The sequence below is a fragment of the Cervus elaphus genome, chromosome 3, assembly GCF_910594005.1.
Source record: "Cervus elaphus chromosome 3, mCerEla1.1, whole genome shotgun sequence".
Classification (NCBI taxonomy): Eukaryota; Metazoa; Chordata; class Mammalia; order Artiodactyla; family Cervidae; genus Cervus; species Cervus elaphus.
This window is the reverse complement of record NC_057817.1, coordinates 30766331-30789798: the sequence shown is the minus strand read 5'-3', so window position 1 is coordinate 30789798 and position 23468 is coordinate 30766331. Positions and strand designations below refer to the sequence as shown.

Here is a 23468-nt window from a genome sequence, read left to right as displayed (position 1 = left end):
AATACCATATACAAAAATTAACTCAACACAGATAAAGGATCCAAATCGGAGATCCAAAACAATAAAACTCATATAACCTGAGAAAACCATAATTCTAAAAGACATGTACTCCAATGTTCAATGCAGCACTATTTATTTACAATATCCAGGACATGGAAGCAACCTAGGTGTCCATCGACAGATGAATGGATAAAGAAATTGTGATACCTATATACAATGGAATGTTCCTTAGCCACAAAAAGGAATGAGTTAGAGGCAGTTGAACTGTAGTGAATGAACGTAGAGCCTGTTATACAGAATAAAGTAAGTCAGGAAGAGAAAAACAAATATCATATATGAATGCATATATATGAATCTAGAAAAAGAGTATTGATGATCCTATTTCCAGGGCAGGAATAGACACAGAGTACAGACTTGTGAACACAGAGAACTTCCCCTTGTGGGAGAAGGAGAAGGTAGGATGAATTGAGAGTAGCACTGAAATATATACATTACCATGTGGAAATAGTGAAAAATTTTATTTTCTTAGGTTCCAATATCACTGCAGATGGTGACTGCAGCCATGAAATTAAAAGATGCTTGCTCCTTGGAAGAAAAGCTATGACAAATCTAGATAGTATATTAAAAAGAAGAGACATCACTTTGCCAACAAAGGTCTATATAGTCAAAGCTATGGTTTTCCCAGTAGTCACATACAGATCTGAGAGCTGGACCATAAAGAAGGCTGAGTACCAAAGAATTGATGCTTTTGAATCGTGGTGCTACAGAAGATTCTTCAGAGTCCCTTGGACAGCAAGGAGATCAAAGCTGTCAATCCTAAAGAAAATCAACCCTGAATATACATGGGAAGGACTGATGCTGATGCTAAAGCTCCAATACTTTGGCCACCTAATGCAAAGAGCCAACTCAAAGGAAAAAACCAACGCTGGGAAAGATTAAAGGCAGGAGGAGAAGGGGACGACAGAGGATGAGATGGCTAGATAGCATGAATGGACACAAGTTTGAGCAAACTCCAGGAGATAGTAAAGGACAAGGAAGCCTGGCATGCTGTAGTCCATGGGGTTGCAAAGAGTCAGACATGACTTTGCAAGTGAACAACAACAACAATGGTTGGTTCCCTTGTTAAAAGGCAGAAACCAACACAACACTGTAAAGCAATTATCCTCCAATTCAAAAAAAAATACAACTCTTAGAAGAAAAAAAAAAACGGTTCACAACATTGCATTTAGCAATGACTTCTTAAGATATGACAGCAAAGGCCAGGTGACCACACCCCTCCCCAAAAACGACTCCATGGAAATATTTAAATTTTGTGCATTAAAAGACACTATCTGGAGTAAAAGGCAACACACATAATAGGAGAAAATATTTGTAAATTATATATCTGATGAGGGATTAGTATCCAGAATGTGCAGAGAATTAAAACTCAACAACAAAAAACCAAACAACCCAATCTGAAAATGGACAAAGGACTAGAATAGACATTTCTCCAAAGAAGATACACAAATAGTCAATAAGAATATGAAAAATACTTAAGATCATTAATTATTAGGGAATTGCAATCAAAGACCACTTCACATCCTTTAGACAGCTACTGTTAAAAAAAAAAAAAAAAACATTAACAGCAAGTGTTAACAAAGACGTAAAGAAACTGGAACTCTGTGAACTGTTTGGTAGGAATGTAAAATGGTGCAGCCAGTATGGAGAACAGTGCAGTGGTTCCTCAACAAAATAAAAACAGAACTAGCCTATGATCCAGCAACTCTGCTTCTGGGTATGTACCCAGAAGAATAGAAAGCAGGGTCTCAGAAGAGATACTGTACACCAACATTCACTGCAGCATTATATACAAAAGCTAAAATGCAGAAGACACAAACCAAATGTCTATTGATGGAAGAATGGATAAATAAAATGTGGTACAAATACACAAAAGATTATTCAGCCTTTTAAGAGAACAATTAAAATTCTACAATATGATACAACATGGATAAACCTTGAGGACGTGCTAATTGAAATCAGTCAGTCACAAAAAAACAAATAATGTATGATTCCACTCACATGAGGTTTAAAGGTACTAACAATAGTCTAAATAATGAAATATAATTGTGGGGGTCAGGGAATAGACAATCATTGTTAATGGTTACAGAGTTTTAGTTTTAGAAAATGAAGTTATGGAGATAGATGGTAATAATGACTGCACAACAGTATGCCGCTGCTGCTGCTAAGTCACGCTAGTCATGTCCGACTCTGTGCAACCCCATAGACGGCAGCCCACCAGGCTCCCCCGTCGCTGGGATTCTCCAGGCAAGACCACTGGAGTACAGTATAAATGCATGTAATACCTATATACTTAAAAATGGCTAAGACCGTAAATTTTATGTTATTTGTATTTTACCACAATTTAAATTTTTAAAAAAATTTTAAAAAGAGGGAAATTCTGCTATTTGCAACAACACAGATGAACCTGGAGGAACTTTTGCTAAGTAAAATAAGCCAGACACAGAAAGACAAGTATTATATGATCTTACTTATGTGAGGAATCTAAAATAGTCAAACTTGTAGAGAGTAGAATAGTGGTTTCCAGAGACTGAGGGAAGGAGGAAACAAGGACATATTAGTCAAAGGGCAAAAAGTTTCAGTTACACAAGATGAATATATGCAAGAGACCCTCTGTACAACATAGTACCCATAGTGAAACATATAATATTGTGGGAATTCTCTGGTAGTCCAGTGATTAGGACTCAGTGCTATTACTGCCAGGGTCCCAGGTTCTAATACTGGTCATGAAGATAGGGGCTTCCCAAGTGCCACAGTGGTAAAGAATCCACCTTCTACTGCAGGAGATGCAAGAGATGTGGGTTCAGTCCCAGGGTCGGGAAGATCCCCTGGAGAAGGAAATGGCAACCCACTCCATTATTCTTGCCTGGAAAATTCCATGGACAGAGGAGCCTGGTGGGCTACAGTCCATGGGGTCACAAAGAGTCAGAAACAACTGATCACATACACACACACACTAAGATCTTAGGAAACTAAGATCCCACTACAAGGCAATAAAAATAATGAAGTTGTATTCATTCATGACCATTCTTGTCTTATAATTAGTTAGTCTAAACTCTAAAAATTTTGGTAAAGTTTTACACAAAAGTAAAAGGTAAGAATTGTGTCCTCTCAAATCTCCTTTGAACCCTAGGCAAACTCCTTTTCTATAACTCAACTTAAGAGAAAGAAATTAAGCATCCTGTCTAGAATTCTCAGAAACGCAAGGAATACTTTTAAGCTTTCTGACACTGAAAAAAAAGAGAGAATAATTTCATTAATCATAGATAAGACTTTCAAGAATACCCGAAATAGAACTTTGAACTGTGATCTATATAAAAACAAAATTCTAAAATCCGTTTAAAATCAAGTAATATCAAAGATAAAATTACAATACCAGCTCTAACCTCCTAACTCTGTATCTTTCCTATATAAGAATCCAAAATTCTATGTCTCAGAAAAGCCAAATTTTCCCCCTTAACACTCTCTACACACAAAAAAATACTCAACCAATGTTGCTGACCAAATGACTAAACCACGAAGAGTTGCAAAACACAAAATAAATCCTGCTGTTACCTACATCAATGGATTTCTGAGCCAGTATCCCAGCTATGAAGTTGAAATCATGACTATTGCATAACTATAAAAAAGGGAAATTCCAAACCTAGGGTACATATCCATATACATATCTGGTATCTCACTGGTGCAGTCAAAAGAAAGTGACAGCAATAATTCTTACCCTCCAATTCCAAATTCGTTTGAGCCTGTTGGGGGTTTTCTCCAGAATCTGTAGAAATTCATGTGTCAGTTCTACAAATGAAATTAGAACATTTAAGAAAAATTCAGAAAGGCAGAAGTAATGAAACAAGAATAACCTCAACTAACTGTATTCATCTGAAATCAAGTCACCTTTGGCCAGATATGTGACAGATCAAGAACAAGTGCTTTTCAAGGTCCCTTACTCTAAAACTTACCATCTAAAAGTTCCAAGGTCACAGTGGCGTCAACATACTCCCACCAGTGCTTCCCATCAGTTGAGACTGGGATCTCCCAGTTGGACCACTTGCAAGCCAGATGAATGCAGACACAGGCCACCACAGGAGGTGTGTACTGCAGGCTAAATGTGGTCAAATGCAGGCTGACATCAGAGGGAAGGAAACAAGAGAGTATCATGAGCTCTCCATTCTGAACCCAAAGTTAAAAAACTCTCCATTATTTAAAAAAAAAAAAAAAGTAAAAAAACCCAAAAAGATAAAAACACTGGAGAGCAAGAAAGGCAAGAAATAGCCAGAGCTCTGATCCAACACCCAACCTAATCTTTCCATTAACCCATCTGCTCAGGTAACAACTTTTCTAATTTTTTTGACTATACATCATTTAATCCACACACTGATGAAGGACCGGAAAAAATAAAAACAAAAATAAAAGACTGAGTACTCAGTTTTTTTAAATAAGGATTAATCATCCTGAGAATAAGTTCAAAACATAAGAAAAACTTTAAGACTTTTAATATGTACAATCCCTAAATCAAATACTTAAGGAACTATCCTAAAAATTATCTTATTTCTTGCCAGTCATAGGTCTGGTCTCTTTTAAATAATGAATAGATAATCACTCTCTCAAGTGTGAATATGCTTGATAGTTTATTTTTAAAATCTCTCCCATCAGGCTATAAAAATGAACTTCTTAGCCTCGATGGTCATTAGGAGTATCTTTGGTTTCCAAGAACTACGTAGTAGATTGGAGATGAGAATGAGCAAATCATTTGGTAATACAAGTTATGTGTTAGTTTTTTTCTTTAAAAAGGGAACGAAAAAGTGTCACAACTCTTTGCACATATATGTGCCCATTTATCTGGGAGTGAGTGAAGACAAAAAGAACCTTTTAAAATACCACAATTACAGCAGAATCCTCTAAATTAGCTTTTAGTCACCGACTGGCAATGAAATCCAAGTTTAAATAAACTTTCAGAACTATGCTTTTGGATATTTTAATGCAAGGTAACAAATGCAGAATTAAGTTGGCTATCAATCAGAAAAAAAAATATTGTATCACCTTAACAAATTTAAAAGGCAGCATGGAAATTTTAAGGCACGCATGACAACTGTGCAAAAAAATCAACATTTACCATGGACTTGTCTATAACACATTCTATTAATATCAGAGATCCTTGACTAGATCTCTGGCTTCTAATTTACTAAGTGCCAGACCTATCATCTTTCCATATACCCAACAAAAAGTGACAATTCCAACCCAAGTAAAGTAGTATCCCAAAAAGAGAAGAAAAAAATATTAAAATATAAACCTGTTGGTTGCCATGAAGTAAGAAGTTTGTGCTAAGTCCTTGCTTGCTAAAAAAAAAAGGGGGGGGGGATTATTAGTTTCATTCATTCTCAATAATTATATAGTAAGCATTTAATATTTGCAAGGCAGAGAATACAGTGGCAAATGAGACAGACATGGTCTCTGACTACCTGATGTTTATATTCCACTGTGAAATGAAACAGTTTAAGTGATTTTTAATTATATTAACAATTATGCTGCTTCCAGACTTAGGGACTTAAGCTTTATTCTACACACCTAGTATATGGGTTACATATTTAAAATGCAATTCCCGGGCATCCTCCCTAGAGTCTTAACTCAACACTTTTGGAGAAGGATGTAGTAACAATGAGCATTTTTAACAAGTAACTCAGAGATCCTGATACAAGAGTCCACTGAGAAATTCTAAGCTAGGGGATGAACTAATCTGGAGGCAAGATCAGAAGACCTTTATATATTTGGAAAAAATTAGCAAATGACATAAATTATTTAAACATATTACAATAAAAAAATTCCTCCTTCAAAAAAATTTGTCTGGGTGACAAAGTAAATTTTAATCTTCCTTAGATGAAATATTAATGTATTTAACCCACCTCTGTTTAAGCTTGCTCAATGTAAACCTTTTAATGCTCTCAAAATATAAAGAACTCAAAAAACTCTTGAGTTTTCAGATGAAACACATGATAAGGCTAATTATCAGTGAAAGTCTACAAACAAGAAATTGCGTTTAAATGTACAATGGTATTTAAGATATTCTTTCTTGATATTACTATTTGAATAAAAAGAAAAACTAGGTTTAATGCAATCATGGCTACTAAAGTTAAATTAGAATAAAAAGCACGTCTGCCAAGGAATTAACAATTAATGAAAGTGCAAATCAATTCTACACAGCCTTCTGGGTGGCCTTTGACAGTGCCCAGGACAATCAACCCTAGAATCAAATTAAGATCACTTCCCTGGTAGCTCAGACCATAAAGCATCTGCCTACAATGCGGGAGACCTGGGTTCAATCCCTGGGTCGGGAAGATCTCCTGGAGGAGGAAATGGCAACCCACTCCAGTACTCTTGCCTGGAAAACCCCATGGACGGAGAAGCCTGGTAGGCTACAGTCCATGGGGTCACAAAGAGTTGGACACAACTGAGAGACTTCACTTTCATTTTCACTCCCAAGACATCCTTAAAATTGCTATTGGATACTTTGATTTTAGTGACTTTTCAAAATCTGCCTCCAGCTTTGATAAACAATAAACTAACTCACTTTATCTGGAGATCACCTAAAAACACTATAAGAACTCAACAGAAAAGCTCAAATCACTCATTTTGAAATTAAAAAGCCAGGTAGGTTTTTTAATTTAAATTTTGGCCAAAGCAGCTGTATTATGTATTAGCCCACAGTAAATCTTAGCCTCTAAATGGTAAAACAATTTAAGATAGCATCTCAAGTTGGGATTGAGATTCCTTACCTCGAACAAGTTGAGTGCACTTTACCACATGTGTATGTGGGTGATCAATTGTTAGTTCAAAGCCTAAAAAAAAGTAACTGGTTAAAAAGCTAGATACTCAGAATATTTTATACTGCTTTTATGTGAGTCATCATTGAAGGATTCTCTCATTTTCTGGTCCCAAAACTGCCTATTGAGAGGCTGAGAGTCACATAAAGTATGCAGCACACTCTTAAGATTATCTTCAAAGGCACCACTCAGATAATAAAGTTAATGCCGTCTCAAGATCCCTGAGCTATCAATAACATCTGAATACAAAGCATGTTCTTAGGGACAACAGAATATATGATTAGAAAAGAAGCAGTTACATAATGATTATCTCCAGAAGCTTAACCGTTAGAAAATATTTTTAAAACCTATTCCTCTCTTACCTCAGTCTTCTTCCTTTTCATCATCTCAATCATCATTAAGTACTGATCACTTTATCTAACTCTAAATAATCTTAACCAAAATGTAGTATATCTATAAAAATTTTTGAAGAAGTTTCTTTTTGTGTATGTAAATAAAATTATCTAGTACGAGTAAAGAAATTCTAGGGAATTCCCTGGCGGTCCAGTGGTTAGGACTCCACACTAGCACTGCCAAGAGCCTGGGTTCAATCCCTGTCAGGGAACTAAGATCCCACAAGCTATGTGCAGCACGCCAAAAAATAAAAATAAAGTCTGAGGCAAACTGATTAAAAAAAAGAAGACGATTCTATTGCAAAATTTACTTGATGCAAATTATTCTACAAGCACAACTGATTCTTACAAGTTAGATTTTACAGGTTTCCACATTAAAATATTAATAAAAATGTACCCCACCAGAAAAATATCATTGTCCCCTAAAGTATGGTTACCTTGAAGATAACTAATTTAAAGTAAAAATTAGCAGAAACTAATTTCAGAGACAAACTTTGAAGAATTAATTGTGTGTATAGGTATACATGCAAAAAATACAGGCTGATCAGCAACTTTCCAACATGACTCATGAAATACTCTCCTAGCTAAAGAGAAAAATGATAGCCCAAAAGAACAATTTAGCTTGAATTCTTCCATTTCCACTCTACTGTTTTGAACGCTGATTACCAATTTTAAAAACAAATACTGTTATCTAAATATAAGGACAGACTATAAAAACTCCTAGAAGGAAAAAAGTTATTTAGATAGTTTCTGCCATTATTTACCAGAAAGTTAAAAACTGCCAAATCTTAGCAAGCAAATCATGAATCCTAGAATAAAAACAAGCAGAAAAACTCTGCTAATGGCTATCTCAAAGATTGGTGGTGCCTTCATTCTCTCTGTGGCAGGGTTAAGCAATCTCTACAATGTGCAAAAACCTTCCCAAGAAATTCTCTTCCTGTTTCCTATTTTGCAAATTAGAAAAACATTATATTGCATACATATTTCTTTAATGTTTTAAAGGAAAATAAACTTACCTAAAGTCTGCAGAATTATGCTTTCTAGTATCACCAGATCTTGAACTTGCTGCAGGTAAGCCTGCAGGTGTGAGAAGACACATAAATTATTCCCCCAAAACACACAGGATATAACAAAGTGTAGACAGTTCTATCATTAACAATCTCCAAAGGAAACCAAAGCCACAAAAGGCAAGGGTGCAGTTATGAGGGAAAGTAGGAACTGAAATTAATCCTTATCCCTAACAGATTCTCCTTTAAAAAAAGAAACAGATAAATAAGTGGTACAGCAAACGATGTCACTTTATTTATAAATGGCTACAGAATAAACACCAGGTATCTGGTTCATTTTCAGACTGACATTTTAGATTATAATGTTCATATGATACAGATTAAAAACTTTTTAAATTAAAATATTAACATACCTTTTTTTAATATCCTCAAAACACACTGCTCAGCCTTCCCACAGTACTGTACGCACTCTCAAACATTTGATTCCTGTTAAACTTTCCTTTTAGAGTAATGCTAGATTTTTAAAATTCACAGAGGAGTTCACAAGAAAATGGAACAAACAAAATTCCTTCAGATTTGTACAGCCATTACCGTGGCCACTATCCATACATGGCCATCAAGCACCTGATATGTGCTATGAATGTAGAATACAGTGAATTTTAAAGACTTAGTTAAAAAATAATAATGTTAAAAAATACTTCATTAATAATGTTTTTAAATTGACTATATGCTGAAATGACTATATTTTGGGGTTAAACAAAATGCTATATAAAATATGTTAAATTAATTTTAAATTTAAATAAAAATTTAAAATAAAAGCTTAATGAAAAGCTTCATTTTAATTACATATGTGACTTCCCTTATATTTTTATTGGACAGCACTGGTCTAAGCTCTAGGAGAAATGAAGCTTGAGCCAAGAGTTAAGAGACTTATGTTGCTGCTAACTTTCTACTGCACTTTATGATCTTGAGTAAGTCCAATAAGGATGTAAACTATGGTAGCTCTCCTTTCCACATAATGAAGAAAGTATCTTCTCTGAGTCACCTCATAAGACAGACTCAGGTGAGAAGTCATATAAATATACTTTAAAGAAAAAAAGTTGGGATTTTACTTTTTATTTCATTAAAATTTTGTTATTTGGTCAACTCTACGGACCAATGGCAGTCAGTAGTCTCTAACATAAATAAAAGTTCAGACCAACAACTTTTCAACAAAACTACTCTGGTATAGCCCAGAGAGAAAATGAAGTCAAGACACTGCTATTCTAAACACTTCTCTCATATAACTAGGAGCTGTGATTCCACCATTCCACTTATTACGTACATCCACTGTAAAAGACTAATAATGTGGTACAGAAATCTGTAGTTTTTCTTCAAACTCATCGCTCCCCAATCACTGAATTCTAAAGCCAGGAGAGTTTCCCTTCTTCATAAGGTCAAGGAAAGATGAAAGGAGGTGTGTGTGGGGCGGGAGGAGGGGGAGCTATATGTAGACACAAAGGATAAAGGGGTAGAAGAATATATATCTGAATTATAATCAACAGTATTCTCCTAGCAGAAGAAGGGGAGATGAGCTTTGACTTTTACTTTAAATGATTCTTCAGTGTTTGAGTTCTTTTCTAAGAAATGAGCATACTTGAATTTCTTAAAAAGTTAAACACGTAAGTGACAGGATCCGTTTTTTTAAAATTCATTAACAAAAAAATGTTCTTCATAGAGGTATTTCCAGTAAAAAGCTGGAAATTATCTTGAGAGATAATGGTTAAAATATATGTATGTACATGATGAAATTCTATATCAATATTTAAAGAAAGTAGAGAATTGTTGTGGAAATATTTGACATACAGTGAGTGAAAAAAGTAGGTATAAAATATATACATGTACAGCTACTTATAGAAAAGCAGTTGGAAATACTGGTTCATTTATATATCTGTGGTACAAATTACACCTAGTTAATATAGTTTCTTCTTTTTCTGCATTTTCCAATTTTACCAGAAAAAATATAATTAACTTTAGCCACAACATTTCTATGATGTTTTAAGGAAAAAAAAAACACGAAAAGTTCCTTTAACAGTCCACATTGAGATTTCCATAAATCAAAGTTGCAAAACTAAATTATGATCAAAATAAATTAAGAAAAACAGATGTATGCAATTAATCAACCCCCTACCTCACTCCTGGTATCAGGAAGTGATTCCTGTGGATGGAGACAAGTGTGTGCTACCTTGATGACGTGTTCCAATTTTTTTGGCTGCTCCTCTACTTTGGCTGCTAAAAATAAGGCTGCTGGAGCCACAGACTGGATGAAGAGAAAATAAATCACTTTTATTATTTATTTCTAGAGCAAGGTAGTTCTAAAAAAGAACTAAGTTTTAAACCAACTTCTTTGCTTACCTCAATTTTCATCACCTCTTGTTATGCTTTCCCTTCTATTTAAAATATCTTCTTCTCTCCTATCCATTAACCCAAGCCCACTTCCTAAATCAATCCTTCAATGAACTCTCATTAAAAGCTACTTTCAAGTAGCCACTAGAAGTAGACAGCTTTCTATTTAAAATGAGATTAAGTTTTATCAAAGCACTCTATATACTTTTTTTTTTAAGGATTGTTAGGGAAACTAAAATAGAGGTAATCTTGTTCTAGAGAAGGAAATGGCAACCCACTCCAGTATTCATGCCTGGGAAATCCCATGGACAGAGGAGCCTGGTGGGCTCAGTCAGACACGACTTGGCGGTTTAACCACCACCACCAGTCTTGTTCAGACTTCAGAAGTAGGGCAGCAGGCCTCTGACCCGACTTCTGACCTTGCCCGGACTCTGCCTGGACTACATGTCTGCCTGGCAGGCACACCAACCTGTACTAGCAAGTCAAGAGGCACTTTAGAGAAGAAAGGGAGTGGGACTTGAAATCTCTAAGCCCCTAAGGGCCTGGCCAGCCCAGTCCCACCTCCAGGATCTAAGAAGTCTTATGACTAACAAGATGAAATAAACAGCACTGTAAAGTTAAAGTAAAACCAGAGCTGCTTTTTTGCTAGCAAACTGATGAAGATATCAGTTTGCAGCATAGGACTATAATAAGCAGGAGTCCCCAAAACTGCAATCTGAAGTCTCACCCGTTGGGTAGATGTACCACCCTGATCTTTTCCAACTGGGCCTCCAGATTGCTGTTAACTTCTCACGCCTGTTCAAGTCTGGATGTAGGTTGTGTCAGCCCAATTTGGTGTTGTATACACTGTTACACTTCTATTTCTTTTCTTTTAATGACTGTATATTGAAATTAAGTCAAATAATCTTCTACAAAAAAATGAAATTGTTTATTTGTGTGTAACGAGTGGTTTCTTTTGTTAATGAATCCTTCGAACCTAAAACGAAAGTAAAACTTTTGGCAAAACATAAATCGGCACTGTGAGCAGGATTCGTGAAGCAAAATGCCACTCTTTAAGAAGACATTAAGATTAATGAAGTCTTTATTTCCAGATGGGAAGATCTGCCTTACTTCTTGTTAGCTACTGAGGGGGACATATCCACTGGATTGTGTGAGAATTGGGACCCGAAATTAAAGAGGGCTGAACCTTTAAAAGTTATTGAATGTTTGCGGCTCTTGCCAACTGAGAAAGAACAAAAATGTACTGTGGTGGATCAGAGATGCTGGATCCTCTCTGCCTACCGTAAGGTTCAAGAAGCCAAATTAAAACTGGTTGAAAAGAAGTCAAAACTGGAGAAAGAATTATGCGACCTGCAAGGTGACTGTCCACGTTACAATGTCAAAACTACATTTTAGTTGACCAAGTGTCCACTTTCCAGTTGGTAGCTGAAAAAGCTGCTGTAAAGACTGTACAAGCTAAATATCGAAAGGAGCACGGTAAGGTTAGCAAAAAGAAGTTCATTCTCAGGAGATGACAGGGGGGAAAGAAAGGAGACCAAGAGACATTTTAAATCTCCAACAGAAACTGAAACCGCTGCCTGCCTGGATATATGTGTATGTCTCAGTATTTGTCTTTGTCCTTGGATAACATTGCTAAGATTAACTTGTAAATGAGCTCTATTTAACTGACTTAAAAGTAAGTGCTTACAAGTTAAAGCTAAATATCTAGAAAACCGGCCAAGATAAATTTTAGGACCACATGATCTGGGAAATGTTTGGTACCAAGACGACATCTGCTACTGAAGATGGTTTAAGTCTGTTGAGTTAATCAGTATAGACATGTCTTAGAGTCATCATATAATAATCAGTAGAATACTTTCACTGTGCCTAAGCTTAATATAAGCTAAATAAAATCTTGCTGTTTCCTTTACAAATTTGTCAGCAAGGAAAGTAACTCAATGTGAAGAAATTTTTAAGGAAAGAAAATGTAAATGAGATAAGAGCTTTTAAATTAAACTTTATTAAGAATAATTATGCTTTAGGAAAGTCTCCTTAACATAATAGGGCTTCGCTGGTGATTCAGAGGTAAAGAATCCACCTACCAAAGCAGGAGACGCGAATTCGACCTCTGGTCTGGAAGATCCCACATGCCACAGAGCAACCAAGCCTGTGCACCACAGCTACTGAGCTTGTTCTCTAGAGTCGGAATGGCAACTACTGAGCGCTAGCACTGCAACTACTGAAGCAAGCAGACTCTAGAGCCCTTGCTTCACAACAAGAGAAGCCACCACCACGAGAAGCCTGTAAACCGCAAATAGAGAGTAGCCCCCACTCGCCACAACTAGATAAAGCCCACACAGCAATGAACCCAGCACAGCCAATAAATAAATAAATAAAATTATTAAATAAAGTCTTTTGTCATTATAGTTATGGCTTTATTCTGATGCCTTTGTAAAAACAATTAAAAGACGCTTGCTCCTTGGAAGAATAGCTATGTAAACCTAAACAGTGTATTAAAAAGCAGAGACATCATTTTGCCAACAGAGGTCTGTATGGTCAAAGCTATGGTTTTTCCACAGTAGGTCAGGAGGTGCTAATAGTAAAGAATGCTGGAGACTGCCCACAATGCAGGAGACCGGGGTTCGATCCCTGGGTCGGGAAGATCCCCTGGAGAAGGGAATGGCAACGCACTCGTGTTCTTGCCTGGAGAATGCCATGGACAGAGGAGCCTGGTGGGCTACAGTCCATGGGGTTGCAGAGTTGGACACAACTGAGTGACTAACACACACACACCATGGTTTTTCCAGTAGTCATACGCGGATGTGAGAGTTGGACCATAAAGAAGGCTGAGCGCCAAAGAATTGATGCTTTCAAACTGGTGTTGAAGAAAACTCTTCAGAGTCCTTTGGACAACAACATCAAACCAGTCAATCCTAAAGGAAATCAACCCTGAATATTCACTGGAAGGACTGATGCTGAAGCTGAAACTCCAATACTTTGGTCACTTGATGCAAAGAGCCAACTCACTGTAAAAGACCCTGATGCTGGGAAAGATTGACGGCAAGAGGAGAAGGATGAGACAGAGGATGAGGTGGTTGGATGGTATCACTGACTCAGTGGACATGAGTTTGAGCAAACTCAGGGAGATAGTGAAGGACAGGGAAGTCTGGCGTGCTGCAGTCCATGGGGTGGCAAAGAGTCAGACATGACTTAGCGACTGAGTAACAACAACTTTGTAAAAATATCACCTCTTCAACATTTACAGAAATCTTGAAGATTAAATTAACTATTAATAGATAAACAAATTTTGTTATTAACAGTAAGCTGCTATCAGACTGGAACTTGGTTTTCTCTGTTGAGAACAGCTTTCTTGGGATGTGGCTTTTGATAACAAGACTATGTGAATTTCTTTGCCTTTAAATGATTTATATTTGTTTTTAAAATCTTTTGCAACTTTGGTAAAGTAAATAAATATTATTTCACAATGACCTATGAAGAATGTGGCACACACAGATAAGCTCATTTTGTTTCTACAAAAAATTAATCCTTCATTGTCAGACTTTTGCTATCCTGATGTTCTTAGAACATGGCAACTGTCTACTTCTAAATCAAGGAATTTAAAATGGGTAAACAAAGGCTATAAATCAAACAGTCAGGGCACAGGGAAATCCAAGATGGCTGCTTGACTTTTCCCGGCTCCCAGATAAACCTCATTTTTTGTTTGATGGGACTAACCATTAACCCTGGCTAGAGGGCTAATGCCTTCACAAAAAATTGTTTCACTTAATAGTAAATTCTAGTTTTGTTAACTGAAATCTATGCTGACCAAGACCCACTTCCCAGATAGCTCCTTGCTGTTATATTTTATTGCTAAGACGTTTAACTGAATTATTCTAAAGCTTATCTCAGTAATCTATCTTTGGATGGAGAGCAGATACCCTGTGACATAAAATAACCTGTAACAATCAATGAACTATATGCCAACTGGAGCTTGTGGAAAAAACAAAACAGAGCCCTTGGGTTTCTAGAACAGGAAATTTCCAGAGGCCAGGAAGAGTTAACTAAGAGTAGTCAATTTGCTGAATTATACGCAGTATGTCAGGCTCTAAAACAACAAATTTAACAGAATGTCATATTTATACAGATTCTTGGTCAGTAGCCAATGAACAGACTGGCCATTTGGCTTCCCCTAAGCATAAAGAATAACTAGCAAATTCACTCCAAAGAGCTATGGGGAAAGGAATTATGGTCTTACATTTGGGAAACTGTTCAAAACTACTACTCTTTCAGTCTTTCATGTAGATGCTCACAGTGTCCCAAATTCTAGGAAACAATAGTGTAACTCTATTAGAGATGTACAAACCCAAATTCAAGCAGCAGAAGTTGATCCAGACTCCAGCAACTTAAAATGTTCGACTTCATGCGCACACCAAAAATGTGGCCATTTGGGAGAAACAACATACAGGTGGGCTCAGGATCGAGGTATTTCTTTAACTATAGATCTCATTAAATTTGTTACTTTACAATGTCCAATTTGTCAACAATTAAGCATAGAAGCTTGCCACAACCAGTAAAGGACAAGTGGCAGATGGCAAGCTGCCTGGGCAAATACAGCAAACTGATTACATTGGTCCATTAACTTGGGAAGAAGGATGCCAATGTACTGCTGTGGACACCTATTCTGGATATTTAGTGGTCATTCCCTTGGGGAAAGCCAATCGGAATAATACTATTAAAACACTGGAGATAATCAATCTATATTATAGTGTTCCACTTCAAATTCAGAGTGACATGGGTCACATTTTAAAGTAAAGTTAATACAAGAGTTTGTCCAAGAACATAATGTACAATGGATTTTTCTGATTTTATTATCCTCAAGATGCTGGCTTGACTGAAAGAATGAATGATCTGCTTAAATAGCAATTAATTAAACTTGGAGAGGGTTCTTATAAAAACTGAAGGACTGATTTAAATACTGCCCTCAATATTTTAAATAATAGACCTATAGGATAATTAGAAACTCCTTTGATGAGGATGACTATTCTAAACTTACAGATTCATAAAACAGACTTCCATCCTGAGACAGCTAGAATTGGAAATCAGCCCAGGAGCACTAGCTCCTTTCTGAGCTACTCCTGAGGCCCCAAGACTGGATTTGTCACCTACATCTGAACACAGATTTACAGAAGGATTGATATGTGCTATTTCAACTGGTGTTGCAATTAAAATGTCTCCCAGACACTTTGAATTAATCCAAGAATGCTTCAGTTTAGCATTAAAAGGGATGTGTGTCCATGGGAGAATTACAGACCTAGACTACCAAGGAGAAATTTCAGTAATTTTACTAAATGAGGAAAAGGATGATCTACTTACTAATAAACATAATCAAACTGTCAACTGCTGATTCTTCCATTTGTAACTGGCAAAGTACAAAACAGAGAACCTCCCACCTTACTAATGGTCAGAGGTGATAGAGGGTTTGGGTCCACAAATGAAATACACGCTATTGAAGCTCAAGTCTGGGTGAAGCAGCCTAACTGTCCTCCCATACCTGCTGCTAATATGACTGCACAGGGGAAGGATATCATCATATAATCTCCGGACAGGAAAAATGGAAATATGTGCCATTAACACGCTGTTATTCTCAAGAAAAGACTCTTCTTGGAGCCTTACTGTACTGTGGATTGTTATTCATACCTCAACTCCTATCTGCTACAGTTAAGAAAAGAACATGACGAAAAATGTTGGGGAATCTTCAGATGGAGAAATAGGAGCCAGACCCAAACTCAGGATAACTTCAAATGCCTTGCAAACAAGGCTTGTTCTTTCTTAACTTTGACTTTCTATGGACAAAATTTATCTGTCTGCTAGATTACACCAATTTCATGTGTTACTTATTGTATCTGGGGGAGAGTATTAGTTGTGGCATTTTACTGGGAATTGTTTGGACATTAATAATCGCACCACTTACTGATAGACTGGAATAAAGCTACCAAGAGACTGCTAAGTGGATCAACATCTCACATTTGGGAACCCTACCTATTACAGAACTTCATCAAGTATTGTGAATGGACTATCTTCCCTAAATCCTATGTTTTTTTAAATAGCCCCTCAACTTGTATGTATTGTAACCAGTAATGTAGAAACTAACTTTTACGTATCAGTTAGGAACCCCTTTTTGCAGATGCCTAACACATATTGATCATTTATATTGGAAGGGGACCATCCATTACTTTTCCTCCATGAGAACTTAGATATTGTGGACTCTAATCCTATTCCCTACTCTCTCTGTTTCCACTATTAGCTTCCCCTTAGAACCTTTATGAAAGATTCTGCAAGGAATCAAAGAGTTACAAAATTTAATAGACAAACATAATCATATCTTAATAGAGCATTTTGTTGTTACTACTCTAACTGCCAATAACTTAATGGATGTAGGAGTTGATGTACAAAAACGTACTTCTCATTCATGGTGGGTCTTTTTCTTTACTAAATCCCCTACTACTCAAAGATTCTTTTCTGCACTGCTTAACCCATTTCATATTTCTTTGATCACTTTATTTCTATTGACTATCTGGAACTGTTATTTGACTTATAGAATTAAAGAGACTGTTCATGTTACTCTGCCTTATTCCTATGCTCTTCAGCCTAAACAATTCTGAGGTCAAGCAGTATGGATGAGTCTTGTTCAGGCTTCAGAAATAGGGCAGCAGGCCTCTGACCGACTTCAGACCTTGCCCAGACATGGCCTGGACTACATACCTGCCTACAAGCTCATCAACTGTTATCATCAGATCACTTTAGAGAAGAAAGGGAGTAGGACTTGAAATACCTAAGCCCCGGAGGGCCTGGCCAGCCTCTCCTCCCCACCTTCCCACCCCCTCTGCCCCTCCTCCCCATCTAAGAAGTCTTAAGACTCAGGAAAATAAAACAAACAGCATTGTAAAATTAAAGTAAAACTAGAGCTGCATCTTTTTGAAGTAATCTTTTAAAATTATTTTTATTATTAGTCACCAAAAACTATGCAGAGATGATATTTACAATGTTACATTCTCACAAGAGCTGCTTTTTTGCACACAAACTGATGATGGTATCAGTTTGCGGCCTGAGATTACAAACAGGAGACCCCAAAGTTGCTATTTGAAGTCTCACCTGTGGGGTAGATGTACCACCCAGGATCCTTCCAATTGGGACTCCAGATTGCTGTTAACAAGGTACTGGCCAGTGCTGTTCAAGTCTGGATATAGGCTGTCGGACCAATTCTGTTACTTCTCTCTACTGTTTTTGTGGTGTTTTTTTAATGACTGTATATTAAAATTAGGTCAAATAACCTTCTATTAAAAAATTGAAATTGTTTATTTGTGGTAATGAGAGGTTTCTTTTGTTAACAAATCCTTCAAACCTAAAACGAAAGTAAAACTTTGGGCAAAACAAGGAGTAAATTGAAATGTCCAGAATCAGCAAGTTCTTAGAGACTCAAGTAGACTAGTGGTTGCCAGGGGCTGGGAAAAGAGAAATGGAAATGACTGCTAAAGTACAAGGAGTTTCTTTCTAGGGTGATGTAAATGTTCTGAAATTAGATCATGGTGATGGTTGCTGACTCTGAATATACCAGGAACCAGTGAATCGTACATCAAAAGAAGGAATTCTATCGTATGCGAATTATCTCAATTATACTTGTATATGGAGAAGAGCACAAAAGTTTAGTGCTCTCACTGCTGGGACCCCAGGTTCAATCCCTGTTTGGGGAACTAAGATCCCACATGCCAAGTCTGTGAGGCCAAAAAAAAACATCAAGCCAAAAAACTCAGATGCTAAAGAAAAAAATCAGAATAGGACATAAACATAGCCTGGTGATTTGGTAAATCTCAGGAAGCAGAACTTCTCTAGAATCTTAACAAGAATGTGTCAGTGAATCAAACACGACAATGGCATGAACTAGAGAGAATTTACCAGAAGTCAAAACAAACAATAAATAATTTTATAGAAGTGAAATATTTATTTATTGAGTAGAACTGATAAGCATTCTAATATTTATTTGTATTACTCTGTGAAACGATTTTTCTCCACAAATTCAATTCAGAATAATCCTCTTCCTTTATATCTGTTGCAGTTGTATATGGAGCTTGCTACAAATATTCTACTAGACCTCAAAACAAAGAAAAACCAGAGGAAAATGGGTGTGAACAAAGATGTGAGAAATCAGGGCATCAAGCACATTTTGAACAGAACATTGAGTAAAGGATATAAATAAAAGGATATAGGTCACAAAAGATTTTTAAGAAGAGAATGACATTAAACATTTTTTTCTTGGGGGAAAAAAATGTAGAGTTTAAGAAGTAACTAGAAAGATTAATCCAGTTGTAGATGGGACTAAAAGGAAGAAAGGATAGATATATTGAGTTACTTTTTTTAAGAGAAAATTTTACTAATACAAGCACTAGGAAACAAAGTTTAGAATAGGCACTAGCAGTAGAAACAAAGTAAAAAAGAGAAGCAGTTTTCACCTTGGGAAAATGAATAGGTTTTCAGTCAAGAAAAAAAAAAAAAATATATATATATATACATATATATATATGTAATTGCATGAAGAAAAAAAAATTCTAGTGGAAATATGTGCCAAAAGGTTAATAGGGTTATCTCTGAAGACCAGAGTTGCAGGGAAATAATTACCTCCTTTAATTTGTCCTCTTTATTTTTCTTTTTTTTTTTTTTTTTTAATTTTTTTATTAGTTGGAGGCTAATTGCTTCACAACATTTCAGTGGGTTTTGTCATACATTGATATGAATCAGCCATAGATTTACACTTATTCCCCAATTTTGTCCTCTTTAATTTTATGATAAAAATACATATTTATAGGGTGAGAAAAACAGAATAGTACCATTATAGAAATTAATAGGACTTTATAACTGATTGGACAAAGGGAAAAAGGAAAAAGATAACTCCAAGGCAATACTAAGATATTAAGCCTACAACTTTGCCTTCAGTGGTCTAAAAATAACACTTGAAAGAATCTAACATATATATATATACATATAAGTATGTATATATATATAATAAAAACAATGTCTAACAAGGCACTATCTCAGTTAAGTGAAAGACTGCAACAGATAAATTTCAACCTAATTTTTGTGCAATCAACCACACCCTCATTGCTCCTCACAGAATCATACACCAAGCTAGTTTATCAAAGTATTTTCCTATCAAAGATAGTTTCCAGAGGAATTCTTATGCCAAGTAAGAGTGTAAGATTTTTTTCCATATTAAAGGAACAGTAATAATGCCAGCTAATACTTGCTATGTGCAGGCACTTTGCAAATTAATTCACCTATATCCTATGAAGCAGGCACCATTTTTGACTCCAATGAGAAAACTGAGGCCCAAGGTAACTTGCCCAAAGCCAAAGAGCTGTAGGCAGTGCAGCAAGGATCCACATTGAGATGGTTCTGACTCAAGAGATCATCCTCTTAACCACTCAGTTCAGTTCAGTTGCTCAATCGTGTCCGACTCTGCGACCCCAAGAACGGCAGCACGCCAGGCTTCCCTGTCCATAACCAACTACCGGAGTTTACCCAAACTCATGTCCATTGAGTCGGTGATGCCATCCAACCATCTCCTCTTCTGTCGTCCCCTTCTCTTCCTGCCTTCAATCGTTCCCAACATCAGGGTCTTCTCAAATGAGTCAGCTCTTCGAAACAGGTGGCCAAAATACTGGAGTTTCAGCTTCAACATCAGTCCTTCCAATGAATACCCAGGACTGATCTCCTTTAGGATAGACTGGTTGGATCTCCTTGCAGTCCAAGGGACTATCAAGAGTCTTCTCCAACACCACAGTTCAAAAGCATCAATTCTTCAGTGCTCCACTTTCTTTATAGTCCAACTCTCACATCCACACATGACTACCGGAAAAAGCACAGCCTTGACTAGCCGGACCTTTGTTGACAAAGTAATGTCTCTGCTTTTTAATATGCTGTCTAGGTTGGTCATAACTTTCCTTCCAAGGAGTAAGTGTCTTTTAATTTCATGGCTGCAATCACCATCTGCAGTGATTTTGGAGCCCAGAAAAATAAAGGCAGCCACTGTTTCCCCATCTATTTGCCATGAAATGATGGGACTGGATGTCCAAAAATATAAAGTCAGCCACCGTTTCCACTGTTTCCCCCTCTATTTGCCACGAAGTGATGGGACCAGATGCCATGATCTTAGTTTTCTGAATGTTGAGCTTTAAGCCAACTTTTTCACTCTCCTCTTTCACTTTCATCAAGAGGCTCTTCAGTTATTCTTCACTTTCTGCCATAAGGGTGGTGTCAACTGCATATCCGAGGTTATTGGTATTTCTCCCAGCAATCTTGATTCCAGCTTGTGCTTCATCTAGCCCAGTGTTTCTCACGATGTACTCTGCATATAAGTTAAATAAACAGGGTGACAATATACAGCTTTGATGTACTCCTTTTCCTATTTGGAACCAGTCTGTTGTTCCACGTCCAGTTCTAACTGTTGCTTCCTGACCTGCATACAGGTTTCTCAAGAGGCAGGTCAGGTGGTCTGGTATGCCCATCTCTTTCAGAATTTTCCACAGTTTATCGTGATCTGCATAGTCAATAAAGCAGAAGTAGATGTTTTTCTGGAACTCTCTTGCTTTTTCGATGATCCAAAGAATGTTGGCAATTTGATCTCTGGGTTCCTCTGCCTTTTCTAAAACCAGCTTGAACATCTGGAAGTTCACGGTTCACATATTGCTGAAGCCTGGCTTGGAGAATTTTGAGCATTACTTCACTAGCGTTTGAGATGAGTAAGTTTCAGCATTTTTTGGCATTGCCTTTCTTTGGGATTGGAACGAAAACTGACATTTTCCAGTCCTGTGGCCACTGCTGAGTGTTCCAAATTTGCTGACATATTGAGTGCAGCACTTTCACAGCATCATCTTTTAAGATTTGAAATACTAAACTTGACCTTTTAAGAGTCAGTTAATGAGAGTAAGATACACTCAAATTTGTCAGCTATTACAAGGCACCACCTGTGTATCAAATGTTAGAAAATACAACATAAATATACACACATCAAGTCGCTCACCTTTACTTTTACACTCCCCCACTTGAAAACATTTAAGATAGTATATATACAAATTCAATTCAGTTCAGTTGCTCAGTCGAGTCCAACTCTTTGTGAACCCATGGACTATAGTGAGGCTGAATTTCTTCTCAAAAAAAGAATGCAATGCCAGGATTTAAGTAAAAATAAACCAGTCACTTAATAATGTCCACAAAAGGAATACAATTTATGCAATCAAAAAGTAAGTTCTCCACCTTCAAAGGTATTGGAAATATACTATATCTTGCTCTTAGTGGAGGTTATGTATAAATAAAATGCAAAAAACAATTGTGCTACACACCTTAAACTTGAGTGCTTTATGTTGCTGCTATTGTTGATTAGTCGCCAAGTCCTTTCTGACTCTTCTGCGACCCCATGGACTGTAGCCTGCCACGTTCCTCTGTCCATGAGATTTTCCAGGCAAGAATCCTGGAATAGGTTGCCATTTCCTTCTCCAGGGGATCTTCCTGACCCAGGGATTGAACCCACGTCTCCTGCATTGGCAGGTGGATTCTTTACTACTGAGCCACCAGGGAAGCCCATGCTTTATGTTATACCTCAATAAAGATTTAAAAATTTTTTTTAAAAAGGCAAGAGCTCTAGGCTCCAAAACACCATAAAAGAGTTACAACAAAACAAGGAAAGTATTTGCAGCACATGGCACACAGCTTTGATAGATGAGAAAATCAAAATAAAATAGGACCAAAAAGAATCAACAGAGAATTTTTAAGTCAATTCTTCAATTTCACAAGAAGAACAAAGACCAACAGGCATAAGAAGTTCAACTTCACTAACTGAAGAAATGTAAATTCAGAAAAGAGGACTCCCACTGTCTTGCTCACCAGTCTATCCCTAGTACTTGACAAATAGTATTTCCTGAAATAAAAGTATTTGTTGTTAGTGAGGATGGAGAGAAAAGAACCGTCTTCCACAGTGCTGGAAACAATGTATGCTGATACAATCTTTCCGTAGAGCAAACAGATACAACAAAAACCTTTTAAATGCATACCCTTGGACACAATTCCATCTATAAGAACTTATAAAACAGTCATGTGTACCAGACTATTTTATATAAATTATTTATAATACAGTAAACTATAAACAACCCAAACATCACCAATCAAAAGCTGGTAAAATAAATTATAGCAACTACTCAAATACTATGTGGCCATTTAAGATAACAAGAAATGCCCAATATATAAATACTGTTAAGTAATAAAAGGCAATTGCATAAGAGTAGTATAGTAACAAGTGATTTTTATAGAAATACATAAATGCTGGTACTACAGGCACAAAACAATGAAGTGTTTATCAAAAGTTACTTCTGGAGGATGGGATTACAGAGGAGCTTTTACTTTCTACATTACACATGCTTGTATTGTTTCAATTTTTACCACAAGCATTTATTACCTTTGTAATTAGAAAAAAATTAACAGGAAAAATGTATGAGCACTTCACAGGACATACTTCATATCAATGCCATGATGTACAAAATCCCCTTAAATTTGAATTTGGACTTACCAGAACTAAACCCTTAGAATTAACATCCTACAGGAGTCATATTTTTCATCCACTAATTCCAGAATGTTCCTAAAATCAGTTCTCTAAAGAGGATCAATAAACCCAAATTTAAAGAATCACTGGATTCTCAAAAACATAATGAAATCCAAAAGAGTATCTCTATATTGGATAGTTACCAGATCATTCATTCAAGCAATAAGTTTACTGAAGGTGCTTTAGAGTA

At 36.5% G+C, this 23468-nt stretch overlaps 1 protein-coding gene across 1 annotated transcript in view; it reads right to left on the bottom strand.

Moving 5' to 3' along the window:
* Positions 1–23468, bottom strand: part of CCNT1 (cyclin T1) — a 40801-nt gene that overhangs the window by 11672 nt on the left and 5661 nt on the right. The window contains exons 3-8 of the mRNA XM_043885564.1: positions 10439–10567; positions 8278–8338; positions 6822–6884; positions 5342–5387; positions 4011–4174; positions 3776–3846 (exon numbers count right to left, since the gene is read on the bottom strand). Coding sequence (XP_043741499.1) covers positions 3776–3846; positions 4011–4174; positions 5342–5387; positions 6822–6884; positions 8278–8338; positions 10439–10567 — 534 coding nt within the window. The remainder of the gene's footprint in view (positions 1–3775; positions 3847–4010; positions 4175–5341; positions 5388–6821; positions 6885–8277; positions 8339–10438; positions 10568–23468) is intronic.